Below are 22,056 nucleotides of genomic sequence, written 5' to 3' on the forward strand. Positions count from 1 at the left end.
CCCTTGTTAGAGTAGACTGGCTGGATCCAAGGAAGATGACCGAGACCGCCTCCGACCTCATGCAGCAGCTGCAGTATCGCTGAGCTCGAGTCGCCACCACTGCCTTCTTCAACTAGCATGACTTTCTTTTAGTTACCACTGTGATATGAGTTGCATATGTGCCATTTTTCAATTTCTCAAGGCGCTATATCGTTACTATATAAATACTTCTTTCGTTTCATATTATAAGATTTTCTAGGATTGCCCACATTCATATATATGTTAATAAATCCAGACATATATATGTGCCTAATTCATTAACACCTATATAAATATGGGCAATACTAAAAAGTCTTATAACCTGAAACAGAGATAGCATAAATATTAGTTCAAATATCAACACCATTACTAGAAATGACATTTCTCAGGTTTATTTTAAGAATATGGTACCTCCTACCTTCTAATTTATAACCATTACTTGCTTCATAAGGAATAGTTTCACTCGTGTGTGCATCAAGGAGCCACATTTTGCATGATGCAATAATTTTAGATATACATATGTATTAGAGAGAAGTGCGTAAATGACCAAGATGGAAACAGGACGATGAAAATGTTCTATAATAGTTGTTGTATATCTATTCTTGCACCCACAAGATATCATTTCTTCCTATATAATTAGTACCCACTAAAAGTTTTTTTTTCTGTAGAGCTCAAATTCTCTGAGGCTACACCATCAAGATCATCTTGACCTTTGGATCATCATGCATCTATGCAAATCAACCATTAGATCAAGTTCTTCTCGTTCATATACCAGGCCTAAAACGACTGAGCAAGTCATGGCCGGCCCAGCCCAACTCACATCGCGCACACTCAGCTAGGCTCTTCCCCATCATCTCATCGTCACCTCATCTTCTTCGCGTTTCCCAAGCACAAATTTTTTGCCTGTATTCCTTTGTCCTGGCACAATAAAAAGAAACAACCGTAATCTATACTTTCTATGTAGTTAGTACCGACTTGCAATTATTAAGAGCTAAAGCACAACATGCAAGTATACCGCCTCATCACCTACTAGTAATTAGCATCTTAAATTTCATACAAGCATGACACATCATCTTCTCCCACATAACATTTTAGCATTCTCATTTGTACAGTATTCCATCCATCAATTCCGCAGCAAAGCGCTTGATATCACCTAGTTTCTACTATTGGTCAGCTCAGCAACTGCTGATGGCATCCACCAATGCCTTTTGTCTTCCTCTTAATTACCCCATGCACATATAGATATCCCTTTATCACTAACCCCTAACAAATACATCTCCCAGTCGAAGCCTACACCACCACCTCTGCATCTACATCTTCCTCATTCCCTTTAAATTGTATACTGGATATGCCAACCATATTTAGATTGATCCAATGGGTTTTCTTGGGAAATCTGTGCTTGAAGGCACTCCCTTAATCGTCTGAGGAAATGCCGGTGATGAAATGAAATTTGGTTTGCCGCTATCATAGATGACATTGAAAAATTGTTAGCACAGATCACCAATTGAAAAGACATCTCTACCACTGGTCCGGCGAAAAAGAAAGGACATCTGTCTCCTAAGGTGATTGGCTTTTGGTACTTTATCATGCTTTAGATTATTTTGATATCTGATTTCTATTCATTTATCACCAATCTTAATATGCCAATGTATCACAAATTACAAATATGATAACTTCAATTTTCTGGTTAGTTTGCAGCATATCAAACTATCAAGAGGATCGAGGGATCGATCTACTCTCAGATTTGACCATCTACATCTGATTAAAAAGTTGTGCCAAATCTCTATGTCTTGTCTTTTAGACCGCCAACCACTGATTTTTTTTTTCTCCACAGTTCCTCTCATTCACTCATAGGTAAACGTGTTTCCTGAAAAATTATTTCCAGATTCATGTACTCAACACTTATTTCTAAAATCGTATATCAGCATATGCATGCAACACTACCCGTATTTTCTCTTTGTTTTATTGCCAAAAAATAATTTTTTAGTTGTTTAAAATATAGTACATGATGAAGAATAGTGTCTTATTTGCCTACCATCCATGGTTCTTCCAAATGGGATTTGTCTTAATTGGAATCATGTTGTTTCTATTGATAGCAATACAGTGTATATATAGATCAAACGTTGAAGCATGTTAGGCATGCAATTACGATAAATTTATATTAACTAGTACAACTTGATTAACGCGCATATTGATCAGTGCTTGTTGCATGATACCCCAAGAAAACTTTAATTTTTGCCACTCACACACATTTCCTCCCTCCCTGCATGCGATGCTTACTGTTTAGGAACTGATCAGAAAGGAAGCAACTGCAAGCAGTCCTGCATCTCATCTTCTCAATAAAGCTCTCTTCATCAGATGATGCCAATGTTAAATACATCACCTTGCATACTAGCTGCTAGTGAGGGGAGAGAGCCAAAAAAGCAAGTTGTGTTTTCTGTCTTGATTATGGACAAGGTGCATTTTGGCAAATGTATAGGAGATATGGAATGATCATTTGAAAAATATGTTGGGAATGGAACTTTGGGGGAAACCAATACTATCTTTAGATATAAAAACATTATTAGTCGCCACAAGAGTAGGAAACAACCAAAACTGAACATGAAAATATAATTGATTATATGTATATATGAGATCTAGAGCTAGGTTGTCTAAAACAGTGAACTAATTAAAATAACTATGCATAAAGGATTGTGCCACAACATCAGTAACTTATGTATTAGTTTAATTTGGCAAACATTTGAATAAGAAAATGGCTGATGAATGGATGAATGCCAAAATTCAAAATATTGTGAAATCAATGTTTTTTATTTATATTTTTTGTGATGAACATTTGGCATGAGAATTATATTGGTTTTGATATTTGGTAGATATTTGTCTGTGGTAAGATGCTTAATAATGATCGTACGAAGACGGGAGTTTGTTCAATGCTTGTGGTCAAACCGGCCAGGGTGCGACGGTTAGACCGGTGTAGTGCACGCAGACTGACCGACTAGCCCGACAGTCTGGCCGGCTGGCTCCTATTAAGAGTTGGTTTCGGGTTGTTTCTTTGGATACTTGTGACTACTTCATGCAATTTCTATATGTGTGTAGTACTATTGTGCGCTAATGTTGAGCCAAGTTGGAAATTAACTTGTGCTCAATATGTTTCTTGTTCATTCATGTGTAGGTGTGTGATGTCTCGAGAGAGTGTTGCCGGTAATAGATCGGGTGTGTTGACAGAAAACGCCCGCCTCCAACTCTGCTTTGATCAAATCCCCTTTCCTGATACAAATGCTACCAAATTTGGTTGTTAACAGGGTGTTGACTTGGGAGAAGTTGATGTCCGGATGATTAGGAGATCATGCGGGACTTAGGCTAAAGAACAATGTATGTGGTGGTGAAGATTCCATATCGCACACAAGAGAGATTGTGTGCGTATGGAAAGTTGAGTCAAATTTGGAAGGCGTCCAAATTTGGGAAGATTGACATTTGAATTGTAGTAGGATAGGTTTGTTACTTGTATGGTTAGGTTTCATATTGGATTAGGACTAATTATTCATGTAGGATTCATGGCTTTTGGGCTGCCACCTTAGGGTATAAATAGAAGAGGGGTTGAGGTCTCTCGGCATCGATTTAATTTGTGAGAGAGGATTGTGAGAGAGGAGTTGTGAGAAAAATTAGGGTTTAGCGCAAATCTTGAGTTTAGTCGAAAGTTGAGAGAGGGGTGTTGTTGTTTCACTTTTTAAACATAATTATAAGCAATAAAGTTGGTCTACTTTCAAGAGTTATTCGAGTTGTGTTTTCCTCGAGTTCGGTGGTCAAACCGGCGAGGGCACGATGGTCCAACTGGTAGCTACCCAGTGGTTAGACCAGTGGTGACTTCAGGCGACGGCGGCGTGTAGTCCGATCAGGCTAGACCAACACCATCGGTTAGAATGTCGGCATCAATGCGGTCAGACCAGTCAAGCAACATCGGTCAGACCATCTCCCTTAGGTTTTGAGGGTAACTTTTAATTCCGCTAAAAGTTTTGGTTTTTTGGTGTTCCTACCATTCACCACCCCTCCCCCCTCCCCTGGTAGCCTTGATTCATGGGATTCAATCCTACAAATATATATATGAAACCCTTAACTTGATTGATGGATTATTCAGTTTTTTCCACAGGTGGATCATTAGTTTTGGTTGTGTAGTGTATAGGGACTTAAGATATTCTATGCCTCATCCATTGGTTTCCCTTTTCCTTGTGATGAGCTACAGCCCTGATCATCCAAAAAGTATTAATAGGTCAATTATGGCGACGTGATCCGAAGGTTTCAACTAGAACCGATCGAACACCTCGCAATCACTACACTACAATTTTGTTGGTTATCAACCATGCATGCTGAAACGTGGTTGATCTCACCAATATGGCTATCTCCTACAAGAGAATCGAGAAAACAAGCAAGTGAATTTAAAAAAAAAATCTGAATATACTACAAATATAGATGAATCTCATAAGTCAGGGTTCCACAAACCGAGCTAGCTAGTGAAACTATAAGTGGCAGAATAATCTATGCAAAACACAACTCTAAATAACATCGGCTACATAATATGTACGACTACCAGTCAGGACATCCTAGGGTTGGGTGTTTCCAAAGAGGGGTGCACTCGTACCCTTGGATCATGACATAATTTCAAGGCCCAATTAAAGAGCAAAACTTACTCGGACTAAAAGATATATATGACTTGTTTTGGTTATTACAAGCATGTCAGATTGAATTTTGATATCTGACCAAAACCATTTGAAATTAGACACCATAAACTTTCCAACAAGTATCATAGGCCTCGAGTAAATTTTTATATTAGTGTTTAGGTCCATTTGAAGTTGATATTGTGGGGAGGTCCGAACCTGTGAACATGAATTGATTTGTACTTGATGACTCCTATAATAATTCTTTACTTGGCTTTATATGCTGTTCTCCATTATTTTCTCCTTGATTTGTTCCTAAGGAGTAAGGATAGTATCCGATTACATTTGTAAGCTTAGAAACACATTCACCTAATTGTTAAGTTGATGTGCATGTTTGTGAGGTATTGGTCATTGCATCATTGATTCATCGTGTTGAACTTGTTGAGAAGTTGGTATGTGCATATCTACAGGAGTGTTGCACTTGTCATCTTAAGCACTCCTTCACAGTCACCTTTTCCTTTGTCATCTCCATCATCCATCGGTTTCCCTAAGCGCTTCCTCCTAAGCCACCTTTTCCTTCACCTCATCTCCATCCCTACTGGCTGTCCAAGTACTCATGTAATATTTTTTAAGTTGAAATCAAATCATTAATTTTGAGTAACAGAAATTTGAATGTGACGAGGTCCAGAAAGCGTCCTGTTTAAACAAGATTTTGGCAATATAAAGGGGTAGCACACGAGACCTAAAAGTGGATGGATGCGGAGATAAAGGATTTAGACAGGTTCAGGCCCTCCCAATGAGAGGTAATACCCTACTCCTATTTGGGGATTTGAACCCGCTGGGTGTAGTATTGATCTGATGATCTGGTTGTGAATCTTTGTGTTCATGCCCCTAGAGGGGGTTCCCTGCCCGCCTTATATAGGTTAGGGAGCAGGGTTACAAGATAGAAACTTATCCCCATACAATTTAAGTTTCCTATATCTAATCTATAATCTTAATAGACCAGGACTATAGGCCATCCCTTGATACACAAGCAAACGTAATGCCCGAGTTCTAATCTTATACATATTCATAGATGATCTATCCCCTGTAACCAGTTGGATAGACCAGCCATGTGGGTATGTGGTACCCATAATCTCCACACACCCCCTAAGTTTTTTCTCCATCTATTTTGTGCCCCTGAATTTTCCTCATCCCCTATATGCCCATTAGTTCTCGTTTTGACCATCTCTATACCTATTCCGTTAGTTGACCGTTTAGATTTTTCTAAAAAGATTATAAAGTCCCTTTCTCATAATTATGTGTTACCTACTTAAAAAAGTATAAATATCAATGTGAAAAAATAATTTATAATAATCAAATGGGAAAAAATTGATGCTAAATTTAAAAAGCAAAATTAAATTTTCAAACAAATTTTAAACCTGAATTTGGTGTGAACCAAACAAGCCCTAAGTCGTTGGAATTTTATAGAGCCACCATCCGCAGGGCACACTCACCACCAATGGAGCTCTCATATCAAGACATGGCAAGGTGGTGTGAAGAACCATGTCATCAACACAACGATCAAAACTACTATGCGTCCTATAGAAAGTTGATTTCTATAGTTCAAATAATTTTTACTCTCTTACCCTACCCTCAGTTAACAAATTGAGAAATTTCATCCCTCAAGGCCCCTTACTTACTCACCCACTTGCCCCTCTCTTGATCAACGGTTCACATTACCTCTCAATACCTCTAAGTACCTCGCAAACACTGTAAAACCTCGCTAAATTTTATTGGGATTCCTAGAGAAAACTTATTGTGAGATGTGGGACAGAGTACAGTTCTAAATATGGCTAGAGAAGGATTATGTATTTAATTTATTTCTGCTTTGGGCTTATGAAAAAAATTCGGAGAATTGAGGTAGTAAGAAGGTTTGGTTAATTACTACACGTACTCTAATACTTTTTGCATGAGATCATTTCCATCAGCATACACCACCACATAGCAGTTATTGCATATGGTAAAGAACTGCATTTTGTTGTTCGCAACTTTTTTCCCCTCAATCTAGTTAATGATGCTCTTCCAATGTTGATCAATACCTGAATAGCATTTACCAATGCTTGTTGCATGAGATTGAGAAATGCGATTTTTTCCTGTCACACATGTCTTTTCTATCTCAGACATTTATAGGTCTTTAAAGTTTGTTTGAATGGGAAATATTACATATCATGCATATATGCTCCATTTGCCCATATCGATTATGGGCAGATCATCCATGTGTTTCCCCCATGCAAATCTTGTTGGTGTCTCTATATATATGGAACATATGGAGGTGTATAATCCGTTCATTTGATATGGAATCGAGTTTGTGTGATTGTGTGGGTGCTCTTGCAATGTCTGACCGAAAGCCGGTCACCAATGCAAGAGATGAAAACTGTAAATTTCCTCTCACATGCCTTTTTGTCTCTTTTCAAAATGTGGTACGGTCTTTAGAAATTTATTTCGATAGGAAAATATTGCATGATCATGCATACATGTGCCATCTCATCTGTATAAGTAAACCAGCAGTGCAGTTATACTTTAGGATGATTGAGACCAACCATGATTTTGGATAATGGGACACATCACCAACCATTGTTTAATGTTGGAACCTTGCATATAGAGTATAGCATTGAGATTCTGAAGGAAACCAGATTTATTTATATAGTGTAATTGAATTATCGTTTAATCCCTATGAAGGAGGGATTGGCCAAATCCATCTCAATACCCTTGTGGACGGGATTGATTTGAACAAGACATGACTATGATAGATTGCAATTCTGCAACTGAAGTTAATGAGTCATGGAGACAATGCATCACAAGGATTTGGCTTTGACAGCACTAAATCTATTTGAGTTCTAAGTGTATTAGCTGAACATTGACTATTAGTTTTTAATTTATGTTTGATTTCACAACATGGTCCGCATAAACCTTAATCATCATGATTGTATCAACTTGCTCGACTTGTTACTTTTCATAGGGAGTTAGATATAGTATTTTCAGATTCCAACAAAAGATATAGAGTCGCGTAGAGGAAACAACAGAGCAGCTTGTGCCTGATCGTTTGGTGTCCGTAAGCTCTGTAAAAACACAAGGATGCATCTTGGATTAAGTCTTGAGTTTGTGATTTGGTACTTAATGCTATGTTCGTAAGAGCTTTTTGACTGGACTACATCATTGTTTTACTTGAGCGTGCTTTCCGAAATTTAAACAGTATGTTTCGTGCAAAAACTTTTAGAAGTTTGTTTCAAAAAGCAAATGAATTCATTTTTTAAGTTCATAATAATTTATACTCCTACTTAATTAATCACGCACTAATGATTTGCGTCGTTCTGCACGTATGTGATAAGCTCAGCCAACCAGCTGAATAGAATGTAGCTGACCCATGACATGTTTTTTGTTTTCAAATCCAAAAATATTAAATCAAGCATCAAGCAGCAAGACACATAGGAACAGTATGGTTCTCCTACCAGGAAGAAAAATAATAGGTCAATGGATTGATCATCCAAACAAAGATCATGAACAATAAAAGGAACGCAGATAAATGCCCATACTGCACTATGCACTTATCAGCAAATTTCCAAACTCATGTTCCATGAAGCAAATGCAGGCTAATTACACCTTAATACAAGCATTTCTCCCTTGAATAGGGAAAGCCCATATCTAAAAATAATCCTTGAATCAAAGAACACTATGATATCCTCGAAATCACAGTGAAGCTTGACAAGGATAACATGTACGATTGCTTTGTATGTGTTTCCAAAACTAAATAGCAGCTAGCAAGGATGGGAAATGAAGAGCTGTGATCGATGATGTTGAACTAGATGCAAATACATCCAAAAACTGCAGAACAATTAGCCCAATCAGACTTTGTATCCTCTCGGTAATTTTTGCATGTTATCGAGTGTCTCCATCTTAGACTTCGAAAAAAGTATGCACATCAACGATTTGCAATCATTTTTTAGTGTTATATCAAAACCCTCGATTATTAATATGCCCATTAGGGCACTTATAACCATTTCCGAACGAGTGTTACATTAAAACCCTCGTTTACTAATATACCCTGTCAAATCACTTATAAGCATTTCTGAGAAGTATATTTAAACACTTGTTTACAAATGTGCCCTGTTGGCTATTTACAACTATTTCTGAGTGGTATATATCATTACATAAATATCCCATTGGCCACAGGTTAACTAGCCAAGCATTTTATTAATTTATTAGTAGGATTTTTGCTTGGACATTGAGCAAATATTAGTATTCTAGCGGTGAATAGATGACGCCTAGGGTTGAGTTAGCTGTTCTTTGACTTCTTAAAATATTTTCCATGTTAATTTGATGTGGTCTCAATAGAATTATGGAGCTAGGCCTTGGGCTTAAGCCCTAATTGCTCTAGGTCTATCTCCACCCCGAATGTATTGATTGTTAAATGTGTCTCTTGGATTATGTTAATACTGTCAACACATGTTGGATATATTGTTAGATTGAACCACAATGGAACACTGCTAGAACTTTATCAATTAGTTACAAATAATCAGAGGCCAAACAAGCTAATACATGTCCACGCTACCGAACAAGACCAAGACAGACTGCAAGTCTTTGCCCGTGTGGCCGTGCAGCTTTAAATTTTGTATATCAATTTGTAGTCATCTCTGAATACTTTTAAAATTTCTTGTAAAATTTTATAATACAGATTTTTTTAGTAGATAGTTCTGTTTCAAGTTTGAACTTTGAAGTAAACTTTCTAATGAGAAATTGAAACTTTCAATTCAAATTTTAAAATTTGTACTAAACATTTAAAAAGCTTCAATCGGGTTTTGAAACTTCCAACTCAAAATTTTCAACTTTCTACTAAAAATTAAAGATCTCTACCAAAATTTAAAAAATTCAGCTCAAATTATAAAAGTAGTTAGTGACTAAATTGGATAACAAAATAACGCTGGCAAACACTTCTCCAAATTGGTTAGTACAATAAATGCTATTCCGTTAATGATGGCAGAAATCAAGAGCGAATTGATATAGTCAAACACAAGAGAGCAAAGCAGAGCTAAGACAAGATGGAACAAAAAGATTAGGAACCACAATCTGTTGTGGTGAACCTTGGGTAATTTTATCTGGGAGTCACAGAGTTGGTGTTCTTGCAACACATGGCATTTTCATCAATGCTGGTTGCATGAGGTGAAAAATGCAAATATCCTCTCTCACATGAACTTTTTCTCTTTCAAAAATTTGTATGGTATTTAGAAATCTATTTGAATGGGAAAATATTGCGTGTTGCATGTCTTGCATGTATATATGTGACATCTCAACTATATAAGCAAATCTTTACTTTGGGATGATTGAGATAGTAGTGAGATTTTGGAAGAAACCAAATTTATTGTATTACTATAGTTGAATTATTATTATAGGCTGCAATTCTGCAACTGAAGTTAGTGGGTTGCATACACAATGCATTGCACAGTATTGTGCGCATATTACATCTAGAGTTTCATTGATTTTCGAGAGCAGAAGTTTCACTCTATTTTTGTTACTGAACTCATTGTTTTACCTTCCTAGATAATGTTTACCTAGCAATTTATCACCTTCATATCCAACCCATATAGCTGCTGTTTTCCTAGGGATTTAATTTTTAGTTGATTTGCATTTCAAAGAATCCGTAAATATCTGCTTCCTATTTATGTTACTTATTAAAAAAAATATATGTATAGTTTGTATATATATTTGAGTCATACGTGAGCGTTAAGCTATTAAGTACTCCCTACATCCCAAAATAGAACATTTTCAGCTATAAATCTTAAGAGACAATTGTTCAGATTCATAGCTAAAACTTTATATTTTAGGATGGAGATAGTATATTTGATTTGGAAATACAATCTGTAGCACCTAAACCTTCACATCATCATATGAGTAATTGTTATACTCAACATGTTCTGATGTACCGACCATGTCTAAGTAGTTGTTATGTCTTCACAGTTAGGTGTCTGTACAGTTTGTTTGGATGGACGATGATGGTGGTGTCTTTTCACGTCGCAACCTTCATGGAAGCGTTGTTTTTAGAGTCTCCGTTTTATGGTGTATGGTGTTGTTATTGGCTCCGTGACCACTAGCCTCACATAGCGGTAGTCAGTTTGTTGCTCGGCTTTCCTTTTATAGCTTGTGTTTGTGCGGTTGGGCTGTGGTTTTAGAACATGCGCTCTTGTGCACATCTTTATTGATAACTGATTGTGGACGAAAAACTTTCTTGTAACTTTTTTACATTCGGTCATCATGGCAAAGAAAAAAAGTATTTTCAATTCATATTTGAACGAGACATGGAGTCACACCCTCTGTATCCACAATCATAACACTGAAAATAGCATAATATTGTTGGTACAACAGCTGCAGCTTTGCACAGCACATCCATGTTCTTCACCTGAGCAGCCTATGCATGATTGTTGGATCGATGTGATCCCTGTATTGGGTCTTGAATTTGTGATCTGTTGTGAGTACTTAGCATTCGTTAATGTAAGTCAAAGGATTATTGAACCTTATTCTTCAAAGGAAATTGGATTGTTGCAACTTATTACCACTGCCATGCTTTGTCAGATCCAAATTTTAAAACAAGTGAGTTGGTTCTCTCTTACTCCCTCCATCTAGGATTATAAGGGATTATTCCCCATTTAGCACTAATTAAGGATCTGTTGCTGAATGATGGATTGGCACATTAAATAACTGTAAAAGTACACACTGCTGCTGATGGTAGGGAGTAGTGCTAGTAGTACTTTTTCTCTATTTTTTTGAATGTGGGTAAATGAAAAGTTGTTGTTGATAGTGTCCTTGTTGTCCTTGCCTCCGGATAACAAAATTTCTCTCCTTGCTTGCCTTGGGACAACAAAAATACCTTATATTTTTGGACAAACTAGAGGATCATAATCTCTTGTATTCACGGATGAGGGAGTACTAAGGAAAAAAAAAGAATTATTGGTCAATTGATTGATCAGCCAAACAACATTGGACTTTTTTTAACAATAAAAGCAACCTAAATGCTAGCTGAATATGAGGTAGTAGATCATGCGTATTCAACAATGTTGTTTGCGAGATTTAATTTGAAAATGTTCATGCAGATTGGACTTTTTTTTTCTTAACCACAATCTAGATGTGGATCAGGCGGAGTTTTCTAGTATAGGTGATACTCGATGAAAATTTCAATTCCCCACCCCCCCAACACCAAAAAAAGATGAGAAATTGAGAACTAATTTAGTCTTTTAATCTGGTATGTGGGTGGAGTTAATAAAAGCATAAATCGATTAATCAAATGGTGTGTTCCGTAAATCAGAAATCTGAAATACCTTCTTCCAAAGTCCTTCACTGGTAGCATCTTTTGGCAATTTTAATTCGAATCGAATTAAGCAAAATGATTTTTTTTTTGCTATGTAGCCATAGTTTGCCAAATCATATTGAGCCAAAGTCCACAGAGACAGCATGATTACATGAATGGAAATTGTGCATACATCATGCAAAATGTTCGAAATTTTTCATTCAGAATTCAGAAAAGTATCATTTCAAAAAGGAAAAAAAGGAATTCAGAAAAAGGATACATTTTATGATCATATAAACTTATCCACCTTAGTAACTGCACAATAATATGTTCACTGTGAATATCCATACCACCCTTCAGTACTCATCTCCAAACACTTGTAGCGTGAGTCCACCTAAATTGATGTTCAAATAACTTCTTGCATGACAACAAATGATGCAACTTACATCCGAAACGTTTCACACGCTTGGTGTCTCAACATATATTGGTTCTACCTTATGGGGAAGAATTAAGAGCTATAAAGCCAATATATATCGGTTCCTTTGTACCTAATGGGAAGAATTAAGAGCTATAAAACTACGGTGTTAGATTGAGGTGGAGAGACACATACCTGATGGGAAGAATTAAGAGAGACACATACCTGATGGGAAGAATTAAGAGCTATAAAACTACGGTGTTAGACTGAGGTGGAGATACACATAGTTGGGACTTTGAAGGAAACTATTTTTGTTGAGTTATTAGAAGAGAAAATCTCTTGCATACCCCTCAAATTTATTTTAGCTAATACCTTCTATGCCCTTGAATTTTGGTTACTTCTAGTATACCCTCGAAATTTGATTTAGATCCCTTCCATACTCCTCCCATCAGTTGACCATTAGTAACCGTCTAATTTCTATAAAAATGACCATTTTACTCTTTCGATGAACTAGAAATTTATAAGTTACATTATTAAAAATATAAAAGTCTGTCACATGAGAATATCATTATGAGTTTGTTGTGCGATGCATTATTTATCACAAAATTTGTTTTTAGAAAATGAAATAAAAAATATGTATTTATTTTTTAAAAAAAAGTCATAAAAATGAGGAGCATTCGTACAAAGATTGGACTACCAATGCTCATAGTAACTTTTTAATGAATGCTCCCAATAAAAAAAATCCATTGTCATATTAAAATTTCAAATAGAAATTTTAATTTATTATATTTGTTTTATTTTCAAAATTTACGTCAAATTTTCCTGCACTAATTATTTCATTAGTTTCATAAAATAATGCACATACTATGTACTCAAACAAAATTTTCAATTGAGCTTATATTCAAACTAAGCATCAAGGGCAAAATAGACATTTGCAACCAAACGTAATAGTGAAATGAAGGAAAATGTAACAGTAGTGGAGATGGAAGGAATCACGTTGAAATTTCAGAGGTATAAAAGGGATCGGGTAAATTTCAGGGGTATGAAAGGGATTGAGTGAATTTTCAGGGTACAGATTTACTCTTAAAAGAATGAGGCGTGCTATCAAAACTTGCAAAGGAGTAAATAATTATCAACATTTCTTGTGTTAAATTCACTTAGATAGGTTACATGACATATTTCAAGTTCATCACTAATGACATATTTGAAGTTCATCACTCATCCCTTTCATAACATTGAGAATACAGACATTATCTCTTTCATAACATTGAGAGGACATACTAGCAAATTGTAGTGTTATCCCATCTAAATCAGAATTGTTCGATCCATATCATCTTGCCGATGATGATTTCATCTATATCAGAATTGTTCCTTCACATGTAAACGAGGGAAACAATCTTCTAATTTTGTCATCATCTTCGGTATACACAAATGATATTTTTAAAATTCTATATTGTGAGTAATGAAAAATTAGAAATAGATATACAACTCGTTACAAAAGTCACAATTTATTCTTCTCAATATGATATAATTTCAAGCATATTTTCATCAAAAAGTTTCCAACATACCTAAAGTTGTTTGATGTGATGTAAAGAACAAAGAAAAAAATAGGTAGATTTTCTTAAAATTGCAGTTACTATCGTGAGGCATCTTCTTTTCGGCAGCCCAAAAAAAGGAGATTTTCTTTAAATTGCATTTACTATTGTCAGGCATCTTCTTTTCGGCAGCCCGAAACAATGCATTAGCACAAACATTATTTAAGCTATGCTTCTACAGCAATCAACCAGCCAATTAACAGTATTATGTAGATAAAGAATATTTAGTTTAAGCTGCCAACATGCATAAGGCTGAAAGACAGAAAACTGAACGGAAATTTAAAGAATGCAAACTAATAGTTTATTGTGTCCTTCATAAGATACAAAACTCGTTGACAATGTCAGCCACTCTCATCAAAATAGTATATAACTTATCAACAAAAGAATACATATCGACACAAGTAACTTTCTGATGAGCAATATTTTCTGGTCTGTACGTAGCTGTAAATAAAGCCACCTCCTAATAACTTAAAACACAATTGGTGGCAGTGGCACTTTGTATTCTGAAAAAAACACAACTGGCAGTATTTCTGTCTCTACAATCCCCTGCTTTCTTAGCAGTTGATGCCACATGTTTGGGTATCTGGGCCGGTGACTCGGGTGGTGAATGGATCGATGCGAACCCACAGCAATGAGAAGATCGAAGCCAGAAGGATTGCCCAAACAACAACGATGGTCGGAGTGCGGTTTTGCCGACCCATAAGACCCTTGAGGAAGGGGTACAAGTGGACAATCACCCAGAAGGCAAAGAAGAGCTTGCCAAAGAGCGGTCCCCATGATTGGTAGCCGCTGTTGATCGCGTATGAGATACCAGCAACAACACCGACCAGGTTAATGATCAAGATGGTCGTCGGTGGGATGAGAAGCGTTGTCCACTTGAACATGTAGAGCTCAGCAAAGTCACCATCTTCATCAGAAGCCTTTGAGGTGACAGTGAAATTGGTGTCGATACCAGCAAGCACCTTGAGGAGACCCTGGAAGACGGCAAAAAGATGCGCAGATATACCTCCAATAACCCAGAACTGTTCATTCCTCCACCACTCATCGATGCCAACACCACTCCACCTCATCTCAAGGATACCAGTGGCAAAAATTGAAATGAAGAGAGAGATGAACCAAATACTAGCAAAGTTGCTAATCTGCATTCCAAAATTAAGTTAGTTAGTTTGGTTGTCTCAAACATTTTCTATAGAAGGGGATGTATAAGCAGTCATTGCTTACCTCTGGGATGATGAACTTCCCAGTGAGCAAACAGATAGCAGGCAAAACACAGTATATGAGAAGCGGGATCGATGTCAATGGATAAATAGTGGTGTTGATGTAGGCAAATCTCTCCAAGAACTTAAGGCGTCCTCCATAGCCGTACCATATGGGACAATGGCGACTGAAAAGAATTTCAACAGAACCAAGTGCCCACCGAAGCACTTGGTTAAGACGATCTGAAAGATTGATAGGAGCAGACCCCTTGAAAGCTGGGCGCTTGGGCATGCAGTAGATTGATCTCCAGCCTCGCGCATGCATCTTGAATCCAGTGAGAATATCTTCTGTCACGGAACCGTAGATCCACCCAATCTGCAACATATGTCAGCATTAACATACCATTGCAAGTTGCATAGCCCGGTGTAAATTTACACAAGTTACTAAAAAAGAATGTAACCAATGTTGCTGTGAGAAAGCCCATGTTACCTCAGTTCCCCATTCGGTCTTGTCCTCATAGCCACAACTTATCACATGGATAGCTTCTTTCAAAAGAGATTCTGGGGTTGCAGATTGAGGAACACCACCATATTCCATGAGAGTGGAGGCAACAAACGCTGCAGACTGGCCAAATCTCTTCTCCAAGCTCATTTGAGACATAAGAAGTGATTTCTCATCATCGAATCCAGCACCTGCCATATAGATGATATGTCAGGATGCATATATGTTGGTTACAACTTATAATCCTAAATTATGCAATAACTGGAACATATGGATGGTACCTTCAACACCCTCCTCTATATCTTCAAGATTGAAAACTGGCACAGCACTGTCCACGTGCTTGTTTGACTTCTTTTTGTCCGAACTCTTCTTCTTTGACTTGCTTGCCTTCTTCCTGCCCCCACAAAGTGATGACAAGAAACTTCCCTTCTTCTTCTGCTTAATTGGGGGTTCATAACCATATAGAGCAGTTCTGTTGAATACACAACCAGTTCCCACATAAACTGGTCCTTGGATGCCATCAAGACCCCTCAAGTTAATCTGTAGAAGACAGAAATATCCCAAAAAAAATATTGAATTTGTTAGAAATTTAAAATTAGTGCATCAAAAAATATTAGCATCGTTTGTTAAAATATGATTACACTATCACTAGTAGTTGCACATGAGCGAGAATCTTAAAGGAGAATTGCCAACTTACATCGAAAAACACAGTGTTCCTGTTCGCATATCGATCATTCCTATCAATACCATCAAACCTTTGTGGGAACTGAACATAACAGACACTCCTTCCTAGGTTTGGGTCCATAAGGAAGCACATAGCTTCCCGCAGAGCCTTGCTGTTGTTGATGTAGTGATCACAATCAAGATTCAACATGTACTGTCCATTGGTAAGCACAGCTGAGACACGAACCTGCAGAAAAAGATTAATCCTCCATTAGAACTTTAGAAGAGAAGTGAAAATGAACTAGATAGTGTAAGTTTTGTAAATATTCAACTACTCACAAGAGCATTCATGGCACCAGCCTTCTTGTGGTGCTGAAACCCAGGACGCTTCTCACGAGATACGTAGACCAGGCGGGGAAGCTCATTACCCTCGGTATCAAGGCCACCACTGTGACCAAGGAAAACCTGAGAAAAATCAGAAAGAGCAATCAGCAAAGCAATAATCATAATCATCAAGTAAAAGAAGCTACATCAACCATAGTCATAGTAGATTTTATTTGAAATACACTAACCTGAATCATTCCAGGATGGTCCCTAGTATTGTTTCCTGGCCATGGTGTGCCATCTTGCATGATCCATCCCTCCTCAGGGACTTTCTGTGCCTTAGCAACAAGGCCATTTATCCTAACTTTGAATTCTTCATATTCTCTCTGTAACAGGTTTTTTTTTGGGAAGACTGTTAGCATTGGAGCAGAAGATAGCAAAATTAATATTAATGTGTTTATAAAGCAAACAAACCTTCATGGCACGGCGGTCTTTAACAAATGAAGGGTGGACTTTGTCTTTCAAGTAATCGATTTTCTGGGAGAAGTACCACTCAGGAGCTCTTGGCTCAATGTTATACTTCTTAACGAATGGAACCCACTTTCTAGCAAACTCTGAAGTCTCAGCCAATGCATCAAAAGTCAGCATTGCAGCACCATCATCAGATACATAGCAAGAGACCTTGTCCACTGGGTAATCAACAGCAAGAATGGACAGCACAGTATTGGCAGTAACAAGAGGAGGTTCCTTCATGGGGTCGACTGTACTGACAAAAATGTCAACAGCAGCCAACTGAGATGGCTCACCTTCTCTGTCATACCTGTTAATGGAAATGAGATGGTAATGGCATCAGCAATATGAATAAGGATGTTTGTTTGGATTAAGTACAACAGAACTAAAAGGAGATCACCTCAATGCCAGCCTATCAAGGTAGGTTTCACGGTTGATTGGAAACCACTTCGGGAACTGATCCAATATCCAGGACAAAGCAAACCAAATCTCACATATAACAGATAAAAGCCAGAGCGGATACGCATTGCGCACAGGATTCGTAATACGGTAGTGAAGGAAAATGCTTAGAACAACCAAACGCAGAACAATAACCATTCTGTAGGGATTTATTCTGGATGAAGGAAGGGGAACTTTTCTAGAGAGAGGCTGGCGAGTTTCATCATTCCTGCAATTCAAATGCATAAAGTTAATGCCACAAGACTTGTTTATGCACCATCAAAAATGCTCACATAATTTAATCTCTAAATTATTTCAATTTGTAACTTTCAGATATATTTTTGCTTCCCTCTATCAGGGACAGAAAACCCTCATTCACCTCAGGGCAACTGCACTAAAGAGTTGACTAGGAACTTAGGACAGACACCTCTTTTTGTTTAGTACCTCGATGTACCAAAAATTATAGCTGGAAGTGTTAGTGGAAAAAAGGTGCAGCTCTTAATACATTTAGGTCACCCACTTGCTTGGCTATATGTTGATGTCTATGTTGAAAAACAATAAACATCGATATAATAATTTTCGGTTAGTCAGTGTTTTAGATAGAATCCACACATACTACATTTGTAAATGTCAGCGCATATGATCCCTTATAAGATTATGTTCCCTGAGGGGAAGATGTCAGAACTCACAGTAAGGCATCTTCCATATTGTAATCAGTGGATGCATCAATATCACCAACTCCCCGACCTTCAGAAGGGGCAATGCTTGTCCCATTGGTCATGGGAATTGCTCCCTTGTCCTGCTTCAGTTTCCAGCCATCAACTCTTTCTTTCCAGGCAACATTTCCAATGCTGCCAGAGAACTCCCTTGATGGATTTGCTAGAAAGAAGCAAGAAAAGATAATTACGATCTTAGATCTCAAGCGGATGTACCTAATGAGAAGTGACATCATATCAAGAAATAAACATACGTGAATGGTTCACATAGGGGAATGGAACACGCTTGCCAATGTTTCCGGTAGGAGACATCATATGATGATCAGGGGAAGCTCCAGGGATTTCTCCCGAGATCTGCAAAATTCCAATTCAATATTAACCATTTGAGCATTCCTGGACAACTGATACCACGATCTGTTAAAAACTCACACCCACCTGGCTATTAGTGACTGAAGGGATGTATCCTCGAGGGATCTCGCCACTGTCATACTTTGTGAGCCCGATCTCGCCACTGTCATACTTGGGACGGCCGACATCTCCACCACCCCCAGCATTCATGCGCCAACTGCGCATCCTATCAGCAATCTTCTGCTTCTGGTCGGCACTGCCAGATGCAGGGTAGTTGTAGTCACTGACATCATCAGCATCAGTATCCTCGCCTTCCTCCCCACGGATCGCCGGGCTCCCTGAATAATTCCATACACAGTTCAGCAAAGCCTTAGCATGACTGTAACATCGTTTACTAATCGACATTATTTTTTTCTGAATTTCCAAAAAATCAACAAACATTGGATCTTGTATGACCTTCCTGACAAGAAAGCAACAGGATCCACCTAGAAGAATGCTCGTTTTGACTGTTCTGAACTAGAGATCCAGACTTATTTTTTTCTGAGATGTTTCTGAACTTATTTACAGTCGATGGCGGCGAGATCGGCGGAAATGGAGAGGAGGGAGAGGAGAAGAGAGAGAGAGATGGTAGCATTACCCTTGTGGCGCTTGTACTTGGTCTTGCACTGGGGGCAAGCCTGGGTGCCATCCTTGCGCTCGTACTCGTAGCAGGGGCGGCACACCGGGAAGCCGCAGACGTCGCAGGCGGCGAACACGTCGCCCTCCGCCGTCGTGCCCACGCCGTCGCCGCAGATCTGGCACGCCTGCCCGCTCCCGTGCCTCCCCGACTTCTGCGCAACAGATAGATCACCCACAAAACCAAAAATCAAAACCAAATCTGGAGTCTCCTCCGCAAGATCCACACGAGATGCGGCCGAAAACCCATCGGCATTTCGGGCGGGGCACACTCACCACGGCATCCGCGTCGCCGTCCATGGCGCACGCCGCGGCAGCAGCAAACCAGCTCTCAGCTCACCGGGACACCGACTCCAACAAGATCCGAAGCACACCGGGATCAGCACCGCCGCATCCCGCGCTGCCAAGAAACGAATCGAACAACATCCAGATCAAGAACCGAGGACACAAGAACAAAACACCAGCGCACACCAGAATCACCGGCGGCGGCGGCGGAGCGGGCATTACCTGGAATCCTCCCGGCGAGGAGAAGAAGGCTTCCAGCAGAGGACGCGGGAGTGGAGCGGGAGGTGGCAGCGCTACTACTAGTAGTAGTAGTGGTGGTGGGGAGCTTAACTATGGAGGAGGAGGAGAGAGAAAAGGACAGGGCACCTCACCAATGGAGGTGAGTTGGTTTGGGTGTCGCTTTCTACAAGGCCTGGGGCGAGATTAGCCCAGCCATTAAACAAATCTCGACGATTAAAATCGGATTAATCTCGCGAGCGTTTGGTGGTGGATTTCGGGGGGTTAATGTTAATTTAATCGAGGAGAGGTGGAGGAGAGGAGTGTGTGAGGCGGGAGGTAGACGAAAGGTGAGCTGGAGGGCGAGTGGGGCCCACGTGTCAGCGGGCGTTGGCGGTCGGGCACCGACAGAGGAAATCACCGCGGGGCATGGATCGCGGCTGTTGCGGAGAAATTGCTACGCTCACACGGTCTCTTCCAAGATTTTCAGAAAATAAGGTAATGGTTTCACCTCCCTTCGCTAACAAATCCACCCCTATCTAAATGTGACTAGTATATTATTAACTGTATCATGTTTAATTTATGAATTCTTAGGCTGTGTTCGTGTTTAATTTATGTGACTGTGTTTTTTTTTTCACGCTTTTCAAACTATTAAACGGTGTGTGTCATGCAAAAACTTTCTATATGAAAGTTGCTCTAAAATATTAAATTAATCCATTTTTTAAGTTTGTAATAATAAAAAATCAATTAATCACAGTTATTACCACCTCGTTTTGCATGAAATACTTAATCTTTATCTTCATCTTCAGGAGATCCAAACACCACCTAAGTATTCTCATCTTAACATTTGTGTTTATCTCGAGTACTCTGTTTGTCATGATCGATTCGAGTATGAGAAACAAGAGAAAGTTTGACCCTCATGAAGATTAGTACGTTAAGCACTAAAAGTGCTCGCATGCCAATGGGAAAGAAAATACTCCCCCCGTTTCATAATGTAAGTTATTATAGCATTTCCCACATTCATATTGATGGTAATGAATCTAGACATATATATCTATCTAGATTCATTAACATTAATATGTATATGGAAAATGCTAGAATGACTTACATTGTGAAACGGAGGAAGTAATATAAGAAAAACTAATGATACACGATGACATAATCTATTGGTTCTCTGAACGAATGTGTTTTCTCTAAGAAATTAACTTTGTATAAGAAACCATGCACCAATAATAGTAATAGTAATAGGGGACTTATACGTGTGTATTTGAGAGAGGAATGCTATGAAACCAAAAGAAAAACATTATGTTAATTGTTTAGGTACAACAATGTTGTAATGAGTGATAGATATGCTTTCTTTTCTTGCTAAAATAACTATAGATTTTTCAAGAAGGGGCATATTTGTAACAAAGCAAGCTTGTTCAAGTGTTATGGCAAGCCAATAAAATTTTTAAATGATTACGTATGCCTTTTAATTAAGTGTCTATGCCAACTTTATTGTGGCTTGAGCCACACCAACTAAAGTGGAACAATAGAACAGCAAACAAGTTTCCTATGTCACTAGCAGATATTTAGTGGGAGATAACGAGATATGATGCACTGTACTGCCATCATGGCTCCTTCACATATTATTCAATTGTAATCACATTAATTGTTACTAATATGTGTAGTTACCATGACATGTATAGATTATTTGGTAATTAAAATAATGTATAGAACATTTCATGTAATTCTATATAAACTCAGTCTTCTAACTATCTATGACGAATATCACACCACCGAAAATGAGTTAAAAATTAGTACATCTCTACATGCTAACAATACATTTTTTGAAGTGGTTAAAACTGCACCTTATGCTCCCTCAACAATGCATGATTGAATTCCTTTTGCCATGTGAAATTCATTCTCAACAGGAAAAAAAAACAAGAGAGAAATTAAATCATGTGAAAATGGAGGAAGCCACCGAGCTGACTGACACCCAACAACTGTTGCGAGCTGTGAGCCCTGCTAGCAGCAGGCAGCAGCAGAACATCCACGACCGACACAACAGTGAGCTGGGCCCACCGGTAAGTGACGTATGCTTCCTTTTCTTTCATTTTTTTCCGTTTTGCATGTTAGGTGTGCGCGTGTGGATCTCATTTCTTTTTTTTTTCTTCGATGCCACCGACAGCCCGGCCGCGCGGTTGTT

General features: G+C 38.4%; 1 protein-coding gene across 1 annotated transcript; it reads right to left on the minus strand.

The window, feature by feature from the left end:
- Positions 1–14,273: 14,273 nt before the first annotated feature.
- LOC127778402 (probable cellulose synthase A catalytic subunit 8 [UDP-forming]) lies at positions 14,274–20,134 on the minus strand. The gene is made up of 15 exons (XM_052304998.1): positions 19,875–20,134; positions 19,644–19,767; positions 19,330–19,522; positions 18,780–19,030; positions 18,599–18,698; positions 18,318–18,507; positions 17,591–17,857; positions 17,155–17,500; positions 16,929–17,066; positions 16,696–16,821; positions 16,391–16,603; positions 15,975–16,233; positions 15,682–15,884; positions 15,217–15,567; positions 14,274–15,134 (listed from the first exon to the last, which is right to left on the minus strand). The coding sequence occupies exons 2-15, from the start codon at positions 19,665–19,667 to the stop codon at positions 14,550–14,552; spliced, it is 3,246 nt and encodes a 1,081-aa protein (XP_052160958.1). The 5' UTR covers positions 19,668–19,767; positions 19,875–20,134; the 3' UTR covers positions 14,274–14,549.
- Between the last annotated feature and the right edge of the window lie 1,922 nt (positions 20,135–22,056).

Source organism: Oryza glaberrima, chromosome 7 (genome assembly GCF_000147395.1).
Source record: "Oryza glaberrima chromosome 7, OglaRS2, whole genome shotgun sequence".
Classification (NCBI taxonomy): domain Eukaryota; kingdom Viridiplantae; phylum Streptophyta; class Magnoliopsida; order Poales; family Poaceae; genus Oryza; species Oryza glaberrima.